The following is a 20,094-nucleotide window of genomic DNA, read 5'->3' as shown; positions in this document are numbered from 1 at the left end:
CATCATAATACACTGTTTCTTGTGGTTCCACCAATATCTATGCATAATCCATTTTCCTGATTTTACATTATTCTTTTTATAGCTCATTTTGCGCTGGCTAAAATGAAAAATCGACGGCGCTAATCACACGCGGTGATTCCTTTTCCGAAGTCGCCTGAAGTTGCGTCTTCGGAAAACGAATCGCCACGTGTGCTTAGCGCCCGTGATTTTCATTTTAGCCAGCGCAGAGTGAGGGAAGGCGTTCGGGGAGATTGGTCGCTGCAAAGACGTGGCGATTAGTCGCCAGGCGACTAAATCTCTCCGAGTTGATACAAGATACAATTAGTTAAAATTTGTATAATTAGTTGATATTTAGGTCCAGTGTAGCCCATAGGCACCAGACCTTCAAGCGTCATTTGTGCATGTGCGTGATCAGACGTGATGCCACGGTGCAGCATGCATGGGTATGACATTACTTCCAATGTGAACCACTAAAGGGATGCCCCCAACCCCCACCCCTGATGCCGGTTCTTATAGGAAAGTATTCAGCAGCAGGGAAGTGTTTTTTCCCATGGAATTTTTTTTAACCATATAGGCATCCAGAGGCCTCCCTCGTAAAGCTGCCACCCCAGACACAGGTAGACGAGTGCTTATATGGTAAATACACCTTTGTTTACACCCAGACAGTACTCTATTTTAGGTGTGCCACTTTTACTTAAACATAAATTTTGTCCCTAGAGTGGGTGTGCACAGTGATTCACTCATACATTTAAAGTGTCATTTATTCATCTGTATTGTCTGCAGAGGACATAATGACAGCAACTCTAATCCCTATGATTCATAGTTCATTGACTTCTCATGCCTTTTCTCAAGTGGCAAGTTGCATGCTTACTATATGCTCCTGAAACATAAAAAAAAAAACAATCGAAAAAATAATAATCTTTCCTAGGCTAAAGCTGAATTTTGTTTCTTTAAACCACTTAACTCCTTCTATTGACTTTAAGCAGCTTGGAATGCATCACACCATGCCGACTGTGGGAGCGCAATGGTTAGCAGTGGAGTAGGCAACAGGTAAAAGTCACAACTCCTCCTGCTGCTTTTAAATTAATCTTTGAGGACTGGCACTGCGACAGTAAAAGCCCTTTATTGTTTTTTCTTAAACCTGGTTTAATTATAACCACTGCGTATACCTGTGCTATTCAGCAAAGTTGGCAACATTCTCATGGTAAACACATTCATAATGAGTCTTGTCCACGGGAATATGGCCTAGCTCACCTGGGCAGAGCACATTAAATGATTTTTGCTGCACACAGGGACCACCTGACTCTCAAGTACACGATTGGCTTAAAACCTGACATTCAACAGGTAATATAGAACAGAAAAATCAATGTATTGAAGAAAAATATTTTAAAGCAAATAAGAAACATTAAATATTTTTTACATATGAATCAAAGAATAACTTTTTAAGTTGGCATTTATGCTGTAGTTTGGAGAACCACTCAGTCCTTTTCCCATTATTTGAATATAGGAGAATCATGACAGGTACTTTGAGCAAAAAGGCTTTAAAGTGCACACTTGTCTGCCATTGACTTAAGGAATATAAGAAATCATAAAAAAAATGTGCAATGTCAGAAGATTAGTTCTGAAAATGTGTCTGGAATGTTTTTAAATGTACAGGAATACCTCTGGCACTTGAAAAGTGAATGAAATGACCCTATACCCTGCACAGTGGGAGAGTAAATAATGTGGCTGTTGATGCCCTATACATTTCAGCTAGTAGGTAAAAACAAAGGTGCACAGCGTCTGTCACTGTAGTGTATATAATACACAAACTTCGCTTTTAGAAGTGATATAAGCACTGTGGCATGGCAAACCGTCTGTGCACAAGTCAGGATTTATTGTAGGATAGGGAGGGAATTCTTAAAGGATCTCAAGAGGGGCTCATATGCCTGAAAACTATATTATATATTACTTTATGCAACCATGAATAGCCAGTTTTTTAGTATTTAGGGTGCCCAGTATACCATCACCCATACTTCATGATAGATATGTCAAGATTTAGGGTAGTGCCTGACCAGCTTTCATATCCTAGGATACTTCCATGTGTTACTATGCAAGGGCTGATATAGTAAACTGTTGAGTATTTTCTAATATTGAACCAACCCCCACATATAATATTGTGCTGGAGCCCCTGTCCGATGCATGCTTATCATTTATAGACTTTATCAAAGCACTGAGCATTGGTGGAAAATGCTCGGAAAAGTGTGTCTAGTTCATCTACCTGTACTAAAAATTAAACCATTCCTTCCCTTCATGTGTCACATTTATCCTTTGTCAGAGAAGGTCAGTATGTTTGTGAGTCATGTATATGCCATGCATGGCCTAGCTGTATTATTTTAATGAAGTGCTAAAAAGTCACATCTTGAATAACTTAACCCCAAGCAAAGAAGATGTCAGAGCTACAACACTGTTAAACTATGGAGAACAGGACAAGTGTGTGGAGAAAGGCAGTGATTACTGTATAATGACATCTTCACAGAGATATTTGTATGGATGTGTATGGATGTGTATGGACCTGTTGCCCTGCATTCCTTTCGTGACAGGCGCCTGTGGGGGGGTCTCACTAAAATATGAGGGAGCCAATGCAGGAATAAGTCATGGACCCCAATGTGAAAGTAGACATGAGTATGGGAAATCACTGAGATTGAGGTCTGAAACTGGAGACAATAACACATCTAACACTAACCTAAATGGTATTTCTCAATCTATGCCAATAAGACAAAATACAATATTGTGCATTCATATGTTGTAAGAGAAAATAGCCCAAACCAGTTTTCAGACATCTTTAAGGGTAGTTAAGTAAATTGTTAGCGGTTTTATTTTTCTCTATACCGTTTGTTAAGTCCCCACTGGCCCCCTGCCTGCCTCCCCCCTGCACAGTCTTACACCAGCATTCTGTCCCCTCTTGAAATATTGACCGCACATGCAGAGTAAGCGCAGCGGAGCTCACAGACGCCATCTTCGCTTCGGTAATCTTTGTGTCGTCTTTCTCCTCTACGGCAATTTATTATTTTTCGGTGCATGCGCAGTTTTCGCGAACCGGAAGATTGCTCCAACTGCGCATGCACCATTTCACCCCTCACTGTACTAAGATTGAAGATGGCACCCGTGAGCTCCGTTGCACTCACTCTGCATGTGCAGTGACTATTTCAAGAGTGGACAGAATTCTGGGGTAAGACTGTGCAGGGCGGAGGCAGGGAGGGGGCCAACAGAGGAGGCCAGTGGGGACTTAACATTGCGGAGGTTTTGTTCTCCTTTAAGGTCCTGCTTTCATCAGAATCACAGTGATTTCAAATGAAACTGCATGTGCAGCTTCTTTGTAAGTGAGGACAAACACACCAACTTTTGTGAGAACAGTAAATTGGTTGCTTTACAGAATAAACACTTCAGCATAACATGTCTTTCATAGAGAGAACACACACAGGAAGAAGAAAATCATGACATGGCTAAGCAACAATAGACCCTCCCTGCATTAAGTAAAATGCACTGGAACAATCTCTGTCTGTTGTATTCCAATGTTAACACCATATATTCCTTGTCATTTCATATTAACAACTACATGTATATTAAAATACATAGTTGATGTTACAAATATATTTTCACAGTTCTGTTAGGCTCAATAATAAACAGTATAAACACCAATAAAAAAATGAATACCTTAAAGGAATATAGTTACCATGCCAGAGCTCACTTAGTTACAGTATCTTACAAACAATGGACAGACAAGGGCATTCGTTTTAGACTTTTTGGCCCCGAGCCTCCCTTTGTGGTCCAACATTTGGTCAGGGGCACAGATTGATCTCAGGCCACTAAACACAGGTATATTGACTACATAACAGAATGTGCTATGAGGCACATGGGGATTAATAGTTGCTCACTCAGAACCAATTAGGGGGTTATGTAATAGAAGACATAAACACTGGGCAAAATTCCACCTGGGCAGCAGCCTATGGCAACCAATCAGATGTTTGCTTTCACTGTTCAAACTACAGCTGGCTGAAAAAAGCTAATCACTGATTGGTTGCTATGGGTCACTGCCCAGGTGCAAATTTGCCCAGTGTTTTGAAATGAGCCCCACAAAGTTTGCCCAGGAGCAGTAACCCATAGAACCCAACCAACAGACAGAATTTACCAGTCACCTATTTAAAAGCAAACATTTTATTGGTTGTTTTGGGTTACTGCACATAGGCAAACGTAGTGCCTTTTGTTACATATGTGTGACTTTTTTGTCCATATGCATTAAAGTCAATGGGGTGTTGGAATAATTTTGATGTGCGACAATTTTTATGCGCTCAACAATTTTGACGAGGCGGATTTTTCGCCAGCGAATTTTTGCCGAAGTTTTGCGAATTTATTCACGGCCGGCAAAATGCCGAAATTCGCTGTGAATCCATTCCTGGCAAATTTATTTGCCTATCACTAACGCATGCACAATTTACGTTACATTGGATATTTCCTAGAAAATTGGAATAAAGTTAAAAAACAAAAACAAAACATTAGTTTATTGGCCAGTGCTTCCCAGATAAAGAGTTGGTTCCACCATAAAGCATGTGATTGTTCCCAGGTACTAGTGCACATGATTTAATATTGAACAATCTGGATTACTATTGACTGGATTAGGAAACACCTACAAAAAAATCAAACATCATAATGCAGATGGGCTTAATGTGAAAATCAGCTCCCAGTAGGTTTGTCTTCCACTTTTTCTTATCCTTTTAAGCTGTAATTACTGAACAACTAAGGACAGGTCTCCAATATAGAGCTGTCCACTGGCTGTAGACTTGGATTGGACATTGATTTATTGGTTCTCAACACTCAAATTCTCTTCTTAGTTCATTAGTTGAATAGGACCATGATAAACTGGGAAGCAGATATTCTGTACCTAACACCCCACAGCAGCTCATTGACTTGAAAAGCAAATGACTTCTGGCAGTCAATATATCATCAGTATTGACTGATAAATAAAAAAATGCTTGTCCTATAAATTACTAGAGCTGGAGAAACAAAGATGCACTGGGGAAACAATTATGATTCATCCCTGAAACCATGGATTAAGTTTTGGTTTAAATTACTACGAATAGGTAGTTATTTTATGTTAAAAAAAATGCCCAAAACCAGCCTTGACCAAGCAACCTGACCAGTAAAGGTGGTTTTTGACCCCAGAAAACGCAAATTTGGCATTTTCAAGTAGAAAACTGCCTACAGTAAAAGGTAATTGATATTATTCTCAATCAGGGGCATAACAATGCCCCCCATCAAAAATTGTGTGTGCATTTGCCCCCCTCCCTGCCCCCTAGCATGCACAAAAGCAAATATTTTCTCTGCCTCCAAAGTGGTGTAACTCAAATGCAGAGTATGCTCATAAATATTTGCAATTTGCAATTTTGTCATATTTAAAAAGCTCTTATGGACATTTGCAGTGTGAATAAAAATATTCATTCCTATCCAGCTTAATAAATATAACCTTGCGCAGAGCAAATATGTTCACTGTGCGATACATTCTGCTCTGTGCAAGGTTTATTAATGATTATACATTAAAAAAGATTTAGAAATTATTATAAATACCATTGTTTAAAACTGTTTCTGTTGATAAAAAATTGTAACATTATGGCCAGTACTCTGGCATAAAGGTCTGCACACAAAGTATTTAGAATTGTGCAGAAAAGCCCTGATCTACCAACCATGTGGGTAGTCTGGGGTACATAACAGGGGGAATTGGATAGGCTTCTAGCTGCCCAGCCAATGAACTTCCAGTTTTTAGCTTTGTCAGAATTGAGGCAACCACATACTTGGACAATCTCCCACTATCATGAGAATTACAGTAGATGGAGACAGAGAAGACCAAATGGTATAGAGGTTACTTGATGGGCTTAGCGTTAAAATACAAAAGGATTAATGGGTACGAAATGCACTTCATGATACAGGTCAGCTTAATTTCTCATCCAGTCTGGTTCGGATAGCTTGGAGCCAGAATGTGGTTCTGAAAGTTTGGGTCAGATTGTTCCTCAGCAGCTACTATCAGACCTACCAGACCAATGCAGGTCTCTACCCTGGTTCTTTCTTATGCAAATGCACTACTGCACCTTTATGAATATATGTCCCAGGTCACATGCAAACAGTTATTTTACTTAAGTTATGTCAATGATGTATATATGATTTGTAGGCAGTTAAACCAGGTACTAAGGTGTCCAGAATAGTAACAGAAAAACCATCAGTCATCATCTCCCAGATGCCATGGAGAATCACTTATTTACAGTTCAGCTATGGTATGTTTGTAAAAATTATGATATACTGCAGATACACATCTTTATGACATTTAGTTTGTTTATAAACGGGAGCATGAGCCCAAAAACTTTATGCAATTTCTCTTCCACTCGAGTCTAAAACTAGTTTTTAGGCCCACACGACCGAATGACCAGATATCAATTGGATGTTTAAGTGGCCTGTCAGCCCCTGCGTATTTTCGAGTGGATCAGCCCGATTTGGCACACGATGTGAATGACTTTAATCAGGCCCAGATATGTTTGTGTGCTGACCTTACCAAACATGTGGATCTGGCAGTGTATAGGCAAGTGCAATAGAGAGGACTGCCAGTGAAGAAACATGTAAATCTGGTTGTTTAAGATGACCAGCAGATTTTGTCCTGAAAGTGTGTACTTTTAGAAGTGCTATTAGACTAGATAAACGACAATTTAAATTACAATAATCTGCCTTTTGGGGTGAAGAATCACATTTACAAAAAAAAAAATAGACATATACTATGCTTGCTCATGTTAAACAAAGGTATCAATTAGTAAAAAAACCTTGCAGCTTCTGTCCTTGGTCTTTCTAAAAATGACCCAGTCGCCTAAAAATAGGTTTAGCTCAGCTGATAAAGCAGATATTACTTTCCATTCATTGTTTGTGTGAACTTTCTGCTCACAGTTTCGTTTCAGCAGTTGCTCCGTCGTGATCCCAACAGTACCGTGAAACATGGAAATGCACTACAGTTCTCACTTGAGAAATGAGCACAAAGCAGTCAGACTATTTACTACTAGATTATCAGAATTGGCTCAAAAAAAAAATATAAATAATAATGTGTCAAAATATTGTAATGACTAGAATAATCCTCACACTTCTATTGCATACTATTAATCCTTGCGGTTACATATATTCTCTCATGACGGTTAACTAGCAGTGTATATAGATATATCTGTGCTTCATCATTTTTTATGCAAGTCTATGGATGTGAGTCTCTTTACTTACTTTTTTTTAAAAAAAACTGCTGAACATTCATTTTCTTTGCTGTACCAAGCTTTCTTATCTCAGTCATTCTGCTAATTAATCCCGTTAAGAGCTTTAAATCCAGCCGTGGTACAATGGAACTCTGACCACTGTGACAGAAAGCTCATTTAAGGACATAGCTAAACTCTCAGCCATATTCCATGATGGCATTGCTGCTTCATGAAATAAAGGACACATCACCTCATGAACACACTAGCCCATACCACAAAAGTAACTATAACTTTTTAAAAAATAGTAGAATATATGCTGCTTTATTAAACAATACACATTGGGGCTCATTACTTAGCACTGCGCAAATTTGGTGTGATATCACTCCAACTTGCTGTGCAGCAGTAAAGAGTGACTGAAGTTTATCAGAGCACAAGTCACAGGACTGGGGGCAGCTGGGAAACTGACAATGTGTCTAGCTCCAAGTCAGATTTCAAAATGAAATAAAAAAGAAATCTGCTTGCTCTTTTGAGAAATGGATTTCAGTGCAGAATTCTGCTGGAGCAGCACTATTAACTGATGCCTTTTGAAAAAAAAAATTTCCATTACAGTAAACCTTTAGCCCACCAACAGCCAAAGCTTTCTATGGTCTCAGTCTCAACTCAAATCTGAGAGACTCTATTGTTGTGTCAAACAATTGTTCATTGTAGCTGTGTGCCACTCTGCAGCCATGCCCAGGACATGCTACGTACTCTGAACAACATGGAACCTTTGAGGCTCTTGATAGTCATAGGTGAATTTCCTGGTATATTAAAAAATGCAAATAATAATTTAAACTACTGACGTAAAGAATATAGAATTAGGACAGCTAATTAGCCACCAATTACAAAAAAATATATTGGTATATATATTGGTGACATGGTGTATAATTTAAAGCCATACGGCCCTACACAATTTGCCTGGGGCGATTTATATAGTTATAAAGTTATTTTCTTTTAATTAAAATAAAATATTGTTTTCACAGATATACAGTACAATCTACTTCTGCACTAAATATAATAAAATAATTTAAACAATTATATTTCTTTCTACTAGATTAAAAAAATCTCTTTGGTAAGGTTGCTCAAGGCTATTAATGTGAATGGGTATGATCTACATCAGCTGAATCAACATGTGTTTTAATGTTATATAAATGATCTGAAAGAATATTATATCTGACAGCAATTTTCTTTGAAAGTTATTCTTAAGAAATCTACAATGTGCAAGAGCAAAATGTGGGGCAGCTTCTTTTAATAGGCAATTAGTCAGAGCAAGGAGATCGATTAACAGACACACTGTGTCATTAGCACAACTTAGCCGGCGCAATTATTGATCTGTCATGCATTGACCGCTCATGCAGCCTACCATGATATATGAGTTTGTTTGGGATCAGTATGTTCCAAGGAACTGTCCCTATTGAGATGTTTCAGAAAGACTAAAACAAATCTGAGAATATAGAGCTTTTAAAATTAGGGCAAATAAAAGTAGGTTGAGTTGATGCTTTGCATGACAGAACATTAGGAAATATCTACATCTATAAAAAGGAAACATGTCCCGGTTTTGCAAACTTTATTGATCTATAAAAGAGTTAAATACAGAGTAACTGGAAAAAATCAGCAAGTGACCAAATGTTCTAAAACATCTTGAGCCTGTTACATGCAACAATGCAATGTCATAGTTATTCTTCGGCATCCATGGACTGTCTCTTGCCTATGCAGACTTCTTTTCTCCAACTCTGATATAAGCCTACACTCGATTGTTGGGCTCAGATTATTAGTGATTTACAGGCACCAGTAAATCTTCCTCCCCTGACACGCTGATGGTACTTTAAATTTATGTACTCTCAGGGGAGGGATTAGGGCGGGTGGCGGCAGCCCTATAGGCAGCGCAATTGAGGCTTATGGTGAATGCGTGGGCCCCTGGGACGGCAGCCCAAGTGGGCCCTGCACCCACCAGTCCAACCCTACTTGCAGCTTTTATATATATATATATATATATATATATATATATATATATATATATATATATATATATATATATATATATATATATATATAGTTTCTTTTTCTGCACACCTGTGTAGGAATGGCCCACCGGGATACCAGTAAAAGTCCCGGTGGGCCCAGGTGTCAGTTATGCTGCTAGACATTTGGCCTATTTCAAGCCATTAACTATTTCTATGAGAACAAAGTGGTTAAATGGATAGAATAACAGATTATAGTATGTAAAGAAAAGATACTAGGAGAATAGGAGAGGAAGAATAATAGTACTAAGAGTGGGCCACTTGTCGAAGATTAATTGGTGGGCCCCTGGTCAAAGGTTTTTAGGCGGGCCCCTGATGTCCCAGTCAGACACTGACTGTCACTGTCTATTTTATGAAGTTTATGCATGGCAACAACTTCCTAAATTTGCCCTAACGGGCAATAACTACTATATGTGCACACAAATAAATGATTACAAGTTTATTACACTGTGTAGCCAGAGCCTGTATCAGCCATCTTTTCTAACATTCTACCTCGGACAACCACTATGTTAATTTGTAACCAAAAGGTCACCACCCCATTTGTCTGCTCAACAAGCGGAAGATAAGGGACTTCAATGGTTTAATTTGACTTTCTCACACTGTTTATTCCATCACAGATAGCTGGACCCAAAAGTCTACATAAGGACAGAATCTCTCATATATTTTCACCTTTAGGGCAGTTTGGGGGGGGCTTATTGACCCGAAGAAGAGGCGATTAGTCGCCAGGCGACTAAATCTACCCAAATCTGCCCGTGTACCCCTGCCTTTAGGCTGGGAAGAGATCACCTACATGGATAGAGATGCAATGCACTTATTTAGCAGCGTACTAAAATAAATACAGTGAAATCAATAGATAATAAAATTATGGATATGTCCAAACTAAAAGAAAACAATAAACAGTATCACAAACCAATATAAAGACTGTGAACTGGTCTTCTGAAAATAAGGGTTAATTTACTAATAGAACCCTTTCTCAGAAAGCAGAATAGACCTGCCACCGCCAGAAAAATATGCGCAATATGCGCCAGGGGCCCACCAACCACGTTCTAATTTCTTAATGCCATAGTTTGCTTACTAAACAGCTGCATTAAAAACTAATTTTAAACAGTTTACCAGTACAAGTCAAGAGCTCTTATAAATGAATCATACGGGTTTGCCAGTAGAACAAATGCCGAGTCTATACGGGTGCAAATTGGTTGCTTATCTTCAGCTCTAAATTCAAAACTGCAGGGCTGTTGCTTGGGTAAGCAGGGTAAGCAGGAACCTAGCAACCAGTTTTAACTAGGGATGCACTGAATCCAGGATGCGGTTCGGGATTCGGCTTTTTTCAGCAGGATTGGGATTCAGCATTTGTAAATTTGTAAATCACAAAAGAAGAATTTTTTCCACTTTTCCCTTTCCTGCCTCTAATTTGCATCTTTGAATCTTTCACCAATCTCCCCAAACGCCTTCCCTCACTCTGCGCCGGCTAAAATGAAAAAACGCCGGTGCTAATCACACTCTGCGATTCGTTTTCTGAAGTCGTCCGAAGTTTCCTCGTGAAGCAACTTCGGCCGCAGAGTGAGGGAAGGCATTTGGGGAGACCAAATCTCCCCAAAACGCCCAGTGTGGCCTTACCCTAAAAGTCATATGAAGGCAGGTTGGAGCAGCAGCACAGGTTAATTTCAATTAAAATTACACACTTAGGGCTTGATAAAAGGCCACATGGCCTAAAAAAAAGTTGCTGCAATGCCCTAAGTGTGCAATAAAGGCATTTTAATTGAAATTAACCTGTGGTGCTGTTCCAACCGACCTTCACATGGTATACCGGTGGTAAGCGGACATTAGAGAACATGTATTGCCAAGAGAAGATAATCAATTGTAGTGCTGCTTTCAAAAGTCAGAAAAGTTAGAATGCTGTGGGTAAATTGGATTGGTTTGGCCACCTTACTGTGAGCTTTCTTAGAGAACCAATACCATACATACACATATATATATATGTAATATAATATATATAATAGACACACTACACCAATAAACATACATACTTCTGCTATAAAAGCTTTCCCTTTGAAAGCCCATAATTCTTAGATGCTCTGGTAAGAGAGTTACAGTACAGAGGCTGTGCCTATAGTATAACACAGTTTATTTATTGTATGAGTTTCACAGACTGCCAGGGGGACTTATAATGCCAAGAGCTGTAATAATAAGAGTTCATATTGAAACCACCAGTCCAATAATAATGGCAGCCTGAATACAAGCAGAATATATCAGTGAGGGGTGATGAGATTTTAAAAAGGGTGCAAGAACATTGATATCACAGCAGATTAAATGAGAAAATACATTAAAATGAATGGAAACAATGACTACAAGAAACTTTCTGCTACCAACCTAATCACTGAATGTAACCGAAAAATGTAGCCAGGTTTAGCTTCATGTGTCTGCTGGCAACTGGGGGGGGGGGGTTTATAAAGTTTTTTCCCCTTTATATCTGTGTTTTACAACCAAAAAAAATAAAGTATAACCAGGACCTGCAAAGGTATAACACAGCACTGGAATTCACAAAGTTGTGCTGTTTATACATTAATCAAAGTGACTATACTTCCATTTAGTGTGCCCTCTAGAGTTTGCAGTCTCCCAGAAAGCCTTGTTTCCATTACAAATTAGATCTGTCCCCCAACTATAGAAGGAGCCAATACATTTCTAGATGTCACTAGTTCCGACTCAAGCATCCTTATATACAAAAAAGAAAATATGGCCAATTGTTTAGTCATTTGTTTTGTATTCATACAGATATGGTATGATTCAATGAAAAAAAATCCTCAAGGGCCATCCCCTCTTCCACAGGTACTTTTGGTTCAAGAAAAATTGGGCCTCGTGCAGAATGACCTGCTATTTCTCGAGGGCCCGGTCTCCTGTGTTATTTCATGTGATCACAATTAATTCATTTGGACACAGGATGCAACTAAATGCTTCAGGGACTGTTCTTACAAAGTGAAATAAGGACAATATCTACTATCTGTTCGGAAAAGGCAGAAAAACAAATTATTCCATTATATAAATAAAATATATATTTATTTACAATGTGTTATGCTTCACAGGGTGTTGCTTCACATTTACAACATACTAATTTTCTATATTTAAAGCTATATAATATATAGAGCCTGCAAACAAGGCCCAGATAATGTAGCCAGTGCAAAACTATAGAGCCCCAACTATAGAAGGCGCCAATAAATTTCTAGATGCCACTAGTTCTGACTCTAACATCCTTACATATAAAAAAGAAAATATGGCCATTTGTTTATTCTTTTGTTTTGTATGCATACCTATATGGTATTCAATGCATGAAAACTCCTCAAGGGCCATCCCCTCTTCCACAGTTACTTTTGGTTCAAGAAAAATTGGGCCTCGTTCACAATGACCTGCTATTTCTCATAAGGGGCCCGGTCGCATGTGTTATTTCATGTATCACCATTAATTCATTTGGACAGAGAATGCAACTAAATGATTCAGGGACTGTTCAAGAATCTAAATCACCGGTGGGATGGCACTCGGAGCAATTCATTTTCCGAAGTCGTCCCCGAAGTTGCCTCACGATGAAACTTCAGGCAACTTCGGAAAGCGAAGCGCTCCGAGTGCCATCCTGCTGGTGATTTGGATTCTATCTGGCGGGGAGGCAGTTCAGGGAGATTAGTCGTCTGAAGAAGAAGCGATTTGTCGATGGCCGACTAATCTTCCCCAATAGCTTTGTGTGCCCCTGCCCTAATATTGTCTTTTGTTCTTATTCTTGACTTTGCATGCCGGGAGATGCTTAGATATTGTGCAACACAATATCAGAAATGTGACCCTCTATGTAAACACAAAGCAGTCTACAGAGAAGTACACCCACAAAAACAGGCCATATGGAGTCATTACCTTCATGGTTGGAGGAGCAGTGGCAGGTGGCGAAACGGGGCGATCAGGAAGGGTCACTTCTGAAGTGTTGGACAGCTCCTGTTTCCTGTTAAAAAAAAAGCAGAAGGTTGTATTGAGTGCAAGGGACACATGAATGGCTTTTTATCAGCAGTTCCCTACTCTCACCTCTGAAGTTTTCAAATTTCCCTGCTTGGAATTCTAATTTGACTAGGTTTTCCAGCACACACCCCCCACACACATTAATAATGAAGTTGGACAGCAGAAAAAAAACTACTGTTTTAAAAAAGCAAGAACAACTCTGCAAAGTTGTGCAAAGTGGTAAATAGTGCAAAACGAGTTGTAAGCATCAGTGCACAGCTCCAGCTGCTAAATGCACTACAGGTAGGGTAAAAGTCCGATTAGGTACCTAACAGAGAAGGAAAAAGCGATTTGCGTTCCCATGACAACCTCCTTACGACAAATTTCCTGCATCCCTCCTCCTGCTTCCCATCCGGTATTAGCTAGTTATTGAGCATATTCTGTTTGCTTCTGTTATTGCTCTCTATAATAAGAAGGACTAAGAATGCTTATGTGCAAAGGGAAAAGTCCCCCCAAAAAGTTATAAAATGGGATGACCTATTTCATCTTCGAACCCATGAGACGACCAGTGCAGAAATTAATATAAGAGCACAGAAAAGATAAAACATGTATCTCTCACTAACTGCAATGAAATGTGTATGTCTTGCCAGCTTGAAAGCTGCCTTTAAAAAAAAAAAAAAAAGGATGTTCCCTAAGGGAATAAAAGCAAACAAATGTAATTATGTAATGGCTTTTACAAAAATTCTTTTATCTGAATAAGAACATGCTCGAAGCCTGAGCTCTAAGCTCAGAATCAAAAGAGCACGTAATCCTGCCACTAGAATTCCCTGAAAAGCCATGGTGCTTTAAGTGAACCTATTCATACTGTTTCTATATGAAAGGGGATAGGGAGCCATTCATACACACAGACACACATGTACTGGATATGTATACAGAAAGTTTCATGGCCAAACAGACCTTGACATATGTAGAAATGCCTGTATGGTTTTATTGGAGGTTAGGGGATCAGCTTGCACAGTTTAAGATGTGTTTAGTTCTGAAACTGCTTTGCTTTTTGATGGTTTAGCAAAGTGTATATTTAGGAATGATCATCATTATATGTTTTTGTTTGTGTTTTGACAGTGTGGAGAAGGTGATTTATTTTTGCAGCAAACTACATACCTTACAGTAGACACCCATCGCTAACAGAGAAAACACAGTCACTTTACATTGGAATATACATCTATTTGTACTTCTCTAATGCCCTGTTGCAATGCCACCTAGTGACATTAAAGAAAAATAGCTCAAAATGTTGTTGCAGTGTTGAAATTGATGAGATCTCTGCTATAAAAACGAAATCTAAAATATAAATGGTCATGCAAGGCGCAAGTACTAGCAAAAGTATTTATAAATCCAAGTCATTAGAAAGTAACCACTTTGTTCTTTAACACCACAACATTTACTATCTTTCCCAGAAATCCATTGGAGGCTTCAACAAAGAAGCTCACACTGCAGTTTGCACATAATTTACCAAAATGCTAATTTGAATTCTCATTGGTAAAACTTGATGGCATCGGTGTTTTGCATAATTTCTGCATTATATTGGCGCTAGAAAAGTCATTAGTGTATGATTTGTTATGTGAAAATTGATTGCACAGGTACATAAACCGTACCTCCCAACTGTCCCGTTTTTTGTGGGACAGTTCAGCCCACAGTCCCAGATTGTTACTGAAATGTCCCAACTTTCTCTTTGATCTCCTGCACTGAACAGCCAGAAAAAGATAGTGTTTCTAAAACTTAATTGACTTTTAGTAGAGAGCCCAGAATACATGGCAAGTACCAGGCCCGGATTTGTGGAAAGGCCATCAAGGCCCGGGCCCAGGGTGGCACGATTTTAGGGGGCTGGGGATGAGCTGGAGATACAATCCTTTTTTTGAATTTCCAGCGCACCAATACCTATTAAGATTAAGATTAAAATTTGCTCCGTCTTTTTGTCCCTCTTTCTATTTTCAGAATGTTGGGAGGTATACATAAACAAGGAAAGCCTTGGAAGTGTGTACGTATGCAATTACCTATGCAAATGAGCCATGTATCCAGGTATGGAAAATGTTACCCAGAATGCTCAGGACCTGGAGTTTTCCAGATAAGGGATCTCAAAGTCTACTAATTTAAATATGAAACTAACCTCAATAGGATTGTTTTGCCTCCAATAAGGATAAATTGTGTCTTAGTTGGGATGAAGTACAAGGACCTGTATTATTATAACATAGAAAAAATGAAATTCTTTTTTAACATTTGAGCTGATTTTTATTGAGTCTGTGGGGCAAATTCACTAAGCGCCGAAGTGCCGAACGCTAGCGTTAATTCGCTAGCGTTAATTCGCTAGCGTTAATTCGCTAGCGTTAATTCGCTAGCGTTAATTCGCTAGCGTTTGGCATTTTCGTTACTGCGCAAATTCACTAACGCACGCTGGCGTAGTTTCGCTAGTGTTACTTCGCACCCTTACGCCTGACGAATTTTCGCTAGCGAAGTAACTACGCAAATTCACTAACGCGCGCAGTGTAGTGAACGCTACCTTTTACGCTAGACTTCCTTCGCCACCTCAGACCTGGCGAAGCGCAATAGAGTAGATAGGGATTGCTTCAAAAAAAGTCAAAATTTTTTCTAAGTCCCAAAAAACGCTGGCGTGTTTTCTACATGATGGGTGATAGGCTGAAAAAGATCGAAAAAATTTTTGGGGCTCCCCTCCTTCCCCCCTACATTTCCTGACTCATGGCAACTTACCTAGACAGTGGGCACATGTGTAGGGCAAAATAAAATTTTGATTTGCTGAATTGAAGGTTTCCCAGGCATTTGTAGTGCTGATACGTATTCCTCCATTGAAATTTGAATTTGGCGCGCTATGCAAATTAGCCTTCGCTAGCGTAACTTCACTTTACATAGCGAATCAACGCTAGCGCAACTTCGCAAACTTACGCTACCCCTGTGCGCAACTTTGGTTTTTAGTGAATTTGCGGAGCGCTGGTGAAAATTCGCCTGGCGAAGTGCGGCGAAGTTGCGCCTGGCGCAACTTCGATTCTTAGTGAATTTGCCCCATATGGGAGAAAGCTTTTCCATAATTTGGAGCTTTCTGGATAACAGATTTTCAGATGATATTCTGATGACATTATCCTTTTGTTGCTTTTATTATTTAATGCAAGAACCAATGTACTTAAGTAATGAATCTGTTTTGCATTTATACAATTGTGCAGAACTTCTGTACTTTCAATACTTTGCTACTCAAAGGAACCAGAAACTCAGAAAAATGGATTAATTAATTTGTGCTGCTGAAATTGCATGCATTACATTCCTATGAAGTACTCAGAAAAACATTATCCTTGAATACGAAGCCCTTGATTTGCTTATCATCACCCAACTACTGATTTATTCTCAGGCCCCTATGTGTTCATTGGTGCTTTAGACAATGCATATTCATTGCTTAGACAAGTACGAATGAAAAAAAGACATTTTGAATAAAAATATTATGCTTTCCAGAGATTTTGAAATGGCAGACTAAGCATACATTATGTGTGAATGCATTTAGGGCATTTACACTTTATAGATTGTTTTGCAAACAACATAACTAAAAAATAAATGTATAAATTCACCCACCAAATGATAAGTAAGACATGAAGTGCTCGTGGCTTTCTTTAGTGCCCAGAACCATATTGCTACTTTCCCCAGATATTCATGTTTTGCCACATTATACATTTTTTATTCTCACAATTGTGTTCATTGCAAATAAACAAATAATACATGGAGCACAAACCACTGTAATACACAGAGCTTTAAACTATTGTAGATAAAGAACTTTCAACGCCAAAAAGCTTCACACACAATTTCAGGGTAAGCGCTTTGTAGTACAAATAAGTAACAACTTAGAGAGGTCCCATCAAGAAAAGGGTCTCACAGCGCTGGTTTGGGGGGCAGTAGAAGGGGATTATGCCATCAGTAGCACTTAATATCAGTGCTGCTTAAAAGATGGGCTTTAATTTACTGTTGCATTAAAAATTAATGGAGGTCTCCATATCTCCTGGTAGGTTATAGCATTTGTGATATTAAGAACGGGAATGAGAAGGGGAGTTTGGCCGATTTCAAAAATTGCAGAAAGTTAAAAGCAAGAAAGAGTTCTAGCATTTAGGGCCCACCTTCCAGTGTCCACACTCCCCCTCCCCCAACCCGAACCTTTTACCTTCCTCCTACTTAACTGCAGCCTGTAGTCAGGGGGTGGCCCCATGAGGCCAGGGCCCACCTGGGTTTTTCCCGGTGTCCCGCTGAGCCTGACTGACACTGTTAAAAATAGTTAATTTGCAACACAGAGGTAGGAAGAAATCACAATATGGCTTATATTCCTAAATTAAAATATTTGCTGATCATTTCAAAGATGTTTGAATCACCTGAATGTTCTTTTTAGACCTCATTCATCACAGCTAAGCTCAAGAAAGCCCTTCTGAATAAAACTGCTCTCACTGCAACTTTACTCACAGATATTCTAGCGTTTCAAGCATATTTAACATTAAGTCCATTCAGTCACCTTAGAACAGGGGTTTTGTTTGACCCATTGGGAGCCGCTTTAATAATAAGATTCTCATATATTATTTTGACTCTATTTCATTGTTTACAGTTGGAGGAATGGAATCTGTAATGTGGAATGCTTGGGAATTGAGGTTTTCTAGATAAGCGTTTTCTATCTATAATTTGGATCACCATACCTTAAGGCTAATTAAAAACATTTAAACATTAAAACCCCAACAGGATTGTTTTGTCACCAACATATATTGTATGCTAGCTTGATTACAAAATATGTTCTATTACTACAAAAAAAAAAGGAAATAATTCCGACTTTCCTTGTTACAAGTATTGTGATTTTAAATAGCAGCAGGGGTTGTGTATACCTTTGCTCACAAAATAAACAGAAAAAGTATTTAATTACAGTTTATTTTCCTACCTCCAGGGAGGCAGAATGATACACCTCAGCACTGACTGGCTCTTCACTTTACATCAACAATCCATTTCCCAGCAAGACAAAGAAACATATTTCCAGTAGGAAACAGTAGCCGAACTGGATGAAAGTTACACTTTTAGTATAGTCAGCATTCCGATACATTTTGCAATTAATCTTTTTTAAGGGTTCCTTTTGAATAGTATACATATTTTGTTCTGCAGCTCTGAGGCTTGGAATTTTAAATACGAACTGGTTCCTAGGAATTCATTAACCTAGTAAACAGACAGAAGTCAAAGTGGAAACGAATACAGGACAGCATGAAAAAAAACCCAAGAAATAGAAAATAAGATTAATAATGATCAACCAACAAGGGCACTATTACCAGTTACTGCATTCCTAGGAACATCCATACCATTCCATCTGACTGCAAGAGTTGGATGAAAATGAAGTCTAAACTAACCATTTGTATTATAGATAATAGATTCACATGACATTGTATCTAAATCCATCTCCATGCAACCAGCTGTTATACAGTGGCAACAGCGGCATGTTTGGAAATTAGATTATGACTATAACTATGGGCCCCTTGGTTTTGGATCAACCCCACTACTTGTCTCCCTTATAACTTTTCCCCATATTCCTTAACCATGCTTCAAGAACCCTAAAGTATCCCAAGTATCCCAAAACCCAGTACCGATGCTAAGGTCTTGGTCACAGCTCACGCTTCTGCCTAAAACAGCCACTGTTCATGTCAGTAGGAGCCCTGTGCTACTCGGATACCGCCAGGACTTAAAGTGAGAGGACCAAGGTGAAGGTCCTGGGCAGGCAAGGCAACCAGAGCATGTGACTGGGGGAACAGAGAAATGTGAGAGTGTAGTTGTGGAACAGGCTTTGCCAAAACCAGACAGTTATCACAGTACAGGAACAGGAACCAGGAGCATAGACAAGAGAAACAGGCCAAGGTCAAAACCAATTGGTCAACACAGAAACCAAACCGTAATCGCAATACAAAGTCAGGATCCAGAACAGGCAAAGGTTGGTACAGGAAGTGAACTAGGAGAAGTCAGGGACAGGCAAGGGTCAAAGAACAGATATCCAACCAAAAGAAAAAAAAAGAGAAAAAAATGGCAGGCACAAACAGGCCTGTAAAAGAACTGAGAATTTTATTTAGGCCACAAAAATAGAAAACTACTTAGCCTTACGCGTTTCGAGACATGTTTGGAATCGTAGGCTGTAGAAAGACACATATAGGTATACCAAATATATACCCTGAACCCACCAATCACCACAGTATATTAATTAACCAATATTAAAAAAGGGTGAAGGGCTTTAAAAACAATATGCAAATAAGAGACATCCAAAGGCAAATAATCAGACTTGAAGAACACCCAGGAAATAGACCTATGTTGGGCCATGGGAATTAGTTTGTGGCGCTTTAAACATTTAAATTTCTGCCAGCGTGATGACATCACGCAGTGAGCCAAATATAAAAGGATGTGCACCAAGAACAAGAAGACACGGATGGCTACAGGCTACAGGCATTCCTGCCACCTACTGGACCACCAATATACTTAAACCCCCATGTTAGGATTTCAATATGGTCCCATCACCTGAAAGTCAATGGAAAGCATTTTTACCTTTAAAAATTGGAACTTAGTTTTAATGTAGACAGATGCATTTATTAGAAAGTTATATGCGTATACATTCTTTCACAGAGATGTGGTTTTATTATTAGAGCAAATAAACTGACGTGCTACAAATTCTCATGCAATCAGACACATGCTGAGGGCTGTACTAGGTCAAGCTTTGGCCAGATCTGTTTATTCAACAGAATGAACAACTTACA

The 20,094-nt window shown here is 39.0% G+C and overlaps 1 protein-coding gene across 3 annotated transcripts in view; it reads right to left on the bottom strand.

Annotated features, from left to right (window-relative positions):
* The window catches only part of rap1gap2.S (RAP1 GTPase activating protein 2 S homeolog), a 440,223-nt gene that overhangs the window by 114,000 nt on the left and 306,129 nt on the right, over positions 1-20,094 (bottom strand). For all 3 annotated transcript variants that reach the window (XM_041583680.1, XM_041583679.1, XM_041583678.1), the window contains one exon: positions 13,208-13,292. In XM_041583680.1, coding sequence (XP_041439614.1) covers positions 13,208-13,292 — 85 coding nt within the window. The remainder of the gene's footprint in view (positions 1-13,207; positions 13,293-20,094) is intronic.

This window comes from Xenopus laevis, chromosome 2S, assembly GCF_017654675.1.
Source record: "Xenopus laevis strain J_2021 chromosome 2S, Xenopus_laevis_v10.1, whole genome shotgun sequence".
Lineage (NCBI taxonomy): Eukaryota > Metazoa > Chordata > Amphibia > Anura > Pipidae > Xenopus > Xenopus laevis.
This window is presented reverse-complemented; position numbering and strand designations above follow the sequence as displayed.